The sequence below is a fragment of the Anneissia japonica genome, unplaced genomic scaffold (genome assembly GCF_011630105.1).
Source record: "Anneissia japonica isolate Jap-2015-1 unplaced genomic scaffold, ASM1163010v1 scaffold401_len1656234_cov178, whole genome shotgun sequence".
NCBI classification, from domain to species: Eukaryota; Metazoa; Echinodermata; class Crinoidea; order Comatulida; family Comatulidae; genus Anneissia; species Anneissia japonica.
In genome coordinates, this window is record NW_022745982.1 from 876,828 (window position 1) to 883,020 (window position 6,193).

The window sequence follows — 6,193 nt, forward strand, 5'->3', positions numbered from 1 at the left end:
TATCATGTCAAAATTGTATTCGATAATAATATTTGTATTCGATAAAAACATAAATAAGATAACACTCAAAAGAACCAACAAAATCTAAAATGTTTGGCACTAGATCTATTTAAAATGGTGTCGCAACAGTTATTGACCGAATAGAAATGTATATGAAATGAAGTAGAGTTGATAACAATAAATACCAGTCCGCCGCCCTCTATTGTATATAGGCGTCAAGTACTCTAGTCACACGTGTGCACCATCTTCCGATACTTCACACCCACGCCATGATGTGATGCTAACCCCTTATATTAGGCTAGGCATTTCAAACGCAGTTATGGATCCGTCCTTGTCGAGCTCTGGGATCGAACCATTCACATCACTTTCATGTGAAACAAATAATACAGATGAAAGTAAAGTATTAGAGCAACCGACAATATCAACGTTACCTCTAGAAGTTCTTGAGATGATTTTGATGAATTGTTCTTACGCAGAAATCAGTGAAAAACGCCAGGTAAGTTGTGCAAAGCCTAGCTAGCCTAGGCCTAGCCTGCAGTGCATCAGGGAAGTGTCTATGTATATGAAGTATCCCAAAAATGGGTCCGATCGTGTCGTGAGAAAGTTGAATATTGGGCCCAATTATGTGTTGGCAAAATAAAAAAATTCCCAAAACCATTTTGCTTGCCTAGGCCTACAGTAGGTCAATATCAGCTGCGCCCCGTCAAATGCCAAAGATAATGGGATGCCAGTCAATTCGAGCGGATGTCAGTTCGAGCGGATGCATTTAGTGCGAACTATAACAAGGACGAATTTATCGTCGCCGTATTCTTGTAAGTTGTTTTAAATGCAAAAAATGCTCTGATTACTAAGGTCCTGAAAGGTTTTTAGTACTTTTTGATAATTACTCCATGTTTGAATTACAGTCTTGGCAACTCCGACTACCAAGATGGCCGCTAACAAGTTAAAAATTAATAGAATTGCGCACTTTTCAGCTTAAAAAAGAAGTGTATGTTTTACTAGAGTGCACGAGAAGCACACACACAAGACGAGTGACCATTACTTTTTTCCACGGTAAACAAAGTGGGGTGGCTAGCCACCCTATTAACCACCCTTCCCCAGATCCGCCACTGGTTGGGGTTCTCTATTTAAAAAAGCAAATTATATTTGTAATTGAGTTATGCTACTCACTCATCTATTCTGGAACTGTTGTGTGCTCACTTCCCCTTTGAAAATGTCAAATTTTTAGCTCAAATTATATTTTTGTAATTGAGTTATGCTACTCACTTATCTATTCTTGAACTGTCGTGTGCCCCCTTCCCCTTTGAAAATGTCAAATTTTTAGCTCAAAAATAGGAAATTTTGAAGTAATTCGTATATAACTCGCACAGGTTGTTGTACGCATGAGTGGATCTTCTTCCGCTCAAACTAGCATCCGCTCGAATTGGCCTTCGCTCGAAGTGGCATCCGCTCGAATTGACTGGTTCCCAGATAATGTATGGAGTGTTGCATTGTTGCTCCGCGAGTTCTGGCAGAATCAAAAATTTCCAAAACATTTTGCTTAGGAAGCAGGTCAACTCGGCCACAAGTCAACTCGGCCACAGTCAACTCGACCACAAGTCAACTCAGCCACAAGTCAACTCGGATCTCTTCAGTCCACTATATACACAGCTACTGTGCGTATAAGATCCGGTAAAGTCATTATATACACAGACGCTGTGCATAAGATCCATTAAGGTCATCATATACACAGCCACTGTGCGTATAGCCTTGTCCTTGATACAATTCCTCTAGGCCTATGTAAACTTGATCTATTTTATTACCTCCACCAGAGGAGGTTATGTATTCACCGCTGTCTGTCAATCTCATGAAAATTCAGATTTTTACCCTTGTGCATAAAAGAAAATAATGGAATCGCCCATCGTATACAGCCTGGAATTGTTCATTATTTGGCAGAGTACGGAGGTATGCACTTTTTGGAGTGACTGCTCAAGTTTGATAAACCTTTGTTTTTTTAGGTATGCAAGTCGTTCAATGAAGTGTGTCAGAGTCTCTTAAACCGAGGTCTTGTTCAGGTGATGCATTATCGGAAACAGTATTCACTCAAACTGAAAGCACTTCTACCACGGCGGGAATCTGAGCGACGTGACCATGCACTAGCACGGCATTGGGATATCCTGTCTACAATTGAGATGCAAATGTCCTTGTTGTCGATGACGTACTCCGAATATATTGACCTTCGTGTATGTTGCTTCATTCCAGGAAAGGTTAGATTTATAAGTTCTTGAGGTAGTTCTGGTGGGGTGGATGTGGTGTTTGGTTGATTTAGGCCTATATTCCCAAAATCGGATCTGTCCAGTTGCGGATCTTTCAATCAGCATTTGGGGTATGGCGCCTTTTTTACAAAGGAAAAATGACAATTTGGATAATTATCACTGAAAAAATAGTAGTAAATTGGATCCATATATTAATATGCATCTGAAGTCCTCAAAATGGATTCTCTAATACAGTATACCCCATAGGGCACCTTGTGGGTCCCAGCGCCCTCTAGTTTATTTACTGGACTGGTTAGAAATAATCTTAAAATTGAAAAAAATAAAATTTCTTAAAATTTGGGAAAAAAATTGAATACCATAAAGCAATTCAAACCCACAATATTAAGTTCTTTAGAACTTATCCGTAAACCGACCGCGCCATCCATGCGACGTGCCTTACTAGTGGTAATGGCAGTGATGTACAGTCCTTGCTGGAACCCCTGTTTTGTTTTGTAGGTCTAGGTGGAACCCTGGGTCCAACTTAAAAAGAGGGTGATAAACCTCTAGTTTATTTGTACAAAATTTCATGTATGTCCATCCAAAACTGGCGACGCTGGATGCTTTTTAAAATTTTGGTAGCAAGAACAGCAGTCAGGCTCTGGGGCCAGCGCCTTGCGCAAAACCAAACATTGTCTTAAAAGGTTGATTAGTCGATATGGGAAAACAAACTAGAAGAATAAAGAGATAAGATGTGCTTTCCTGGGTAATGTAAAAAAGGGAAACGCATACCTGTACGAACAGTTGCTTTAGATCGGGAAAGATGGCAGGGGTGGTTGCCATGAACCTGCCAATTGGCAGATCACTTGATGCTGATGATAATGATGATGATGAAGCAATATTAAAATAAATCTCAATATTTGAACTATTCCAACTTTTGTGTATTTATGTCAACTTATTTTATCTTGTCCATTTAAATACTGAGTTCATTCACTTTTAGGTGCTTGATGAGGCTTATTATGTCATGCGGTACTTAAAATCAACCGAGTCACCACCACCAGTACATGAGCTACTACGAGAATTCCGAGACATCTCATTGATGGCCAGAGACCACTTTAACGAGAACATAGTACCGGGTCTTAAAAAATCCCTTCTGCTACAAAAAACCGCCTCGCAGTCTTACATTAGCGCAGGTAAACCTTGATGAGTTTTATGAACATGTCATTAGGTCTTTTTTATTTTTGTTCCTGTTTTCTTGTACTTGAAGTATTGTGATCGAGAATTATCAAGGCACTGAATCTGCACACGTTTGCCAACAATAGCACCAATACAATTTGGAAAGTTCCAGCGTGTGTGAAATCGGTCTGCAATCACTTTCCAATCTTCTTCATATATTTTGGGGAAAGAAGCTGCCATAATTTATCGCATGTGTCCACTATGTCGACAGACCCACTCTGTAGCTGAATGCAATCGTACAAAAAGAATCCCCTGTTGCAAGGTACCTGAGAAGGATAATAATGTGTTTTATACCTTTTTTATTTTTTCAGGTGAGGAATGCAAAGCCAAGTGGGAGACCAACACAATTGGGGACGTCAGCACTTATCTGAAGCCATACAAGCAACAGCTACATTTCTTGCAACCATCAGTGATGATAAGCAACAAAGCTGATGTGAACTTTGATGTTAGTTTAAATCTTGAACCACAAGTACCACAAAGAAATGGAAAACGTAAAATATCAACACCGAGAAATAATAATGAAAAATCCGGTAGATTTGACACATCAGAAAATGCGTTAGGTGTTGAAATCGAAACAGAAGCACAATCTAATGCTTCATCTGCCTGTGCAGATGAAATGTTTCTGTTAAGTTTTCTGCCAACTTTAAAGCGACTTAATAACAAACAGAAGGCAGAAGCCAAGCTAAAAATAAATCAGGTTCTATTTGAAATAGAATTTCCCAGTGAGGAGTGATATGCACTCCTCACTTTATTATTTGAAATGTGGATAAGGAAAGACTTTTTGATACCTTGTTTAGTGAACCCACCACGCTCCAATAATCATGATTTCTTTTTTAGCCAACGAGCGCACCTGCCGCCATGAAAAAATGGAAATTTCAGAAAGAGAAATATAAGTTTTCTTTAATTTTATTATGCCCGCCACTGCCTTGAAATCTCCAAAAATAAGATTTTTATTTCTTCATAATTATATAAATTTTACATTCAACAATAACATTTTTTTCCCCTTCATCTGGATGTTTTTGGTAAAACTAAATTTTGCTAAATAAGAAAACAAAAATTTAATTTTTTTTTTCTGACAATCTGTAAAAAAATAAGTTTGCAAAACAATGTATGAAAAAAGTCTCTTCTTATGAATACAAATTTAAGAGTAAAAGTGCAAGTTTTCAGCCTAATAACAAAAAAAAAAAAAAAAGGGGGAAAAAAGGCTATAGCCAAACTGAAGATAAAATTTTTAAAATAGTATTTCCCAGTAAGGGTTGATATGCTCTACAGTATATTTAGAAATTTGAATAAAAAAACTCTGAATAGAAATTTAAGATTAAAAGTTTAGTAAGTTTTCTGCCCACTTTGAAGCAACTTAATAAAAAACTAAATGAAAAAACCAACTAAAGATAAAGCAGCTGTTATTTGATATGTAATTTTCCAGTAAGAAAGATTAGATACGATCTACAGTATTCTTTGAAATTTGAATAATAAACTATCAATAGAAATTTAAGAGTAAAAGTGTTTTGTCTACCTCAGTGTGATTACATGTGTTTCTGCTAAAATTACTGCTTTTCTAAGATTAGTGTCCTGTTTCTTCAGGTGCAATCCAACTAAAAGTAACACCCTTTTGTAGGATCCAATCTGAAATAGATTTTAAATCTGGCCGAATACAATTTCATTTTTTTGGAATATCTATAAGCAATTACTAATGCAGAGAAAATCCTTAAATGTGCAAGTCCACCAAAACATCCAGCATTCTTGTACGAATCAGAATAGGTATAATGTATAGAGAGAATGAAGAGGTGGATTTAAGGTGGGGTGGGTTGGGGTGCAAGCTTTCCCCAGCGCCCGTTTTTGAAAAGTAAAAAAAAAAAAAAGAAAAAAATTATTGGTTGTCCAAAATGCCTCCGAGGATATTTCCAAGTGTCTAGAAAACAAAAATCCCCCTAGGGTAGCGTTAGTCTTTCAGACATATTTGGATACGCCACTGGAATGTGTGGTTTGTGGTTGTGTATGCTAAAAGACGTAACTATCGACCCATTGCAAAATATCTATTGTCTCGAAGCTCATGGAAATGTGTTGTTTATCAGTTGTCAGATGCTATTAACATACATGCCAAGTTCGACAAATTTGCAGGCATGAGACTTTGTTCTAAAAACCCCTCTACTTGGTGGGTGTTCGGGGCATGACCTCTCCCCGGAATGTTTTCCCCCAGAGACCAAGAAATGCATTGTTTGCTACTTTTGGATTGTATTTTAACAACTGAAAATCTGTTAGGAATCCGCTTTTTTTTTTTCTAGAGAATGCATATTTCAACTGTCAACGATCGAACCTATCCCACTGACATGAGCTGCGCGTAGCAGCTGGCAGTGTGTTCTTGGATCCTATTGATGCAGCTAGTTTGATCTGATCTGATTAACAAACAAAAAAAGTAGTAAGAGAAATATTCCAATTTTTACTGACAATTTACTGACAAAATTTATCAATTAAAGAATACGAGATAGGCCTACCATAAAAAAGTGGGAAAATTATACGATAATACTTTAATAATGAAAGACATCAGAAAAAAAAAATGTTTTAGTTCGAGTGGTGCTCTTCTTGTCAATTTGGCCATTTTAGACATTTTGTGAAGAGGGGATCAAACAATTAATGTTCTGGTTCGTTTGTTGTTGCCAACTTGATTGTATGATCCTCTAGAAATTTGTATTTGACATGATTTACATGGGCATTTTTTTTTTTGG

At 37.3% G+C, this 6,193-nt stretch overlaps 1 protein-coding gene across 1 annotated transcript; it reads left to right on the forward strand.

Moving 5' to 3' along the window:
• Positions 1 to 276: 276 nt before the first annotated feature.
• LOC117120128 lies at positions 277 to 4,447 on the forward strand. Its single transcript, XM_033265141.1, has 4 exons — positions 277 to 496; positions 1,998 to 2,246; positions 3,232 to 3,424; positions 3,779 to 4,447. The coding sequence occupies exons 1-4, from the start codon at positions 278 to 280 to the stop codon at positions 4,198 to 4,200; spliced, it is 1,083 nt and encodes a 360-aa protein (XP_033121032.1). The 5' UTR covers position 277; the 3' UTR covers positions 4,201 to 4,447.
• Positions 4,448 to 6,193: the final 1,746 nt, after the last annotated feature.

Coding starts and splice junctions, on each gene's coding strand:
- LOC117120128 (XM_033265141.1), top strand. CDS start 278: ATGCTAACCCCTTATATTAGGCTAGGCATTTCAAACGCAGTTATGGAT. Junction 497..1,997: donor AAATCAGTGAAAAACGCCAG/GTAAGTTGTGCA, acceptor TTGTTTTTTTAG/GTATGCAAGTCGTTCAATGA. Junction 2,247..3,231: donor GTTGCTTCATTCCAGGAAAG/GTTAGATTTATA, acceptor ATTCACTTTTAG/GTGCTTGATGAGGCTTATTA.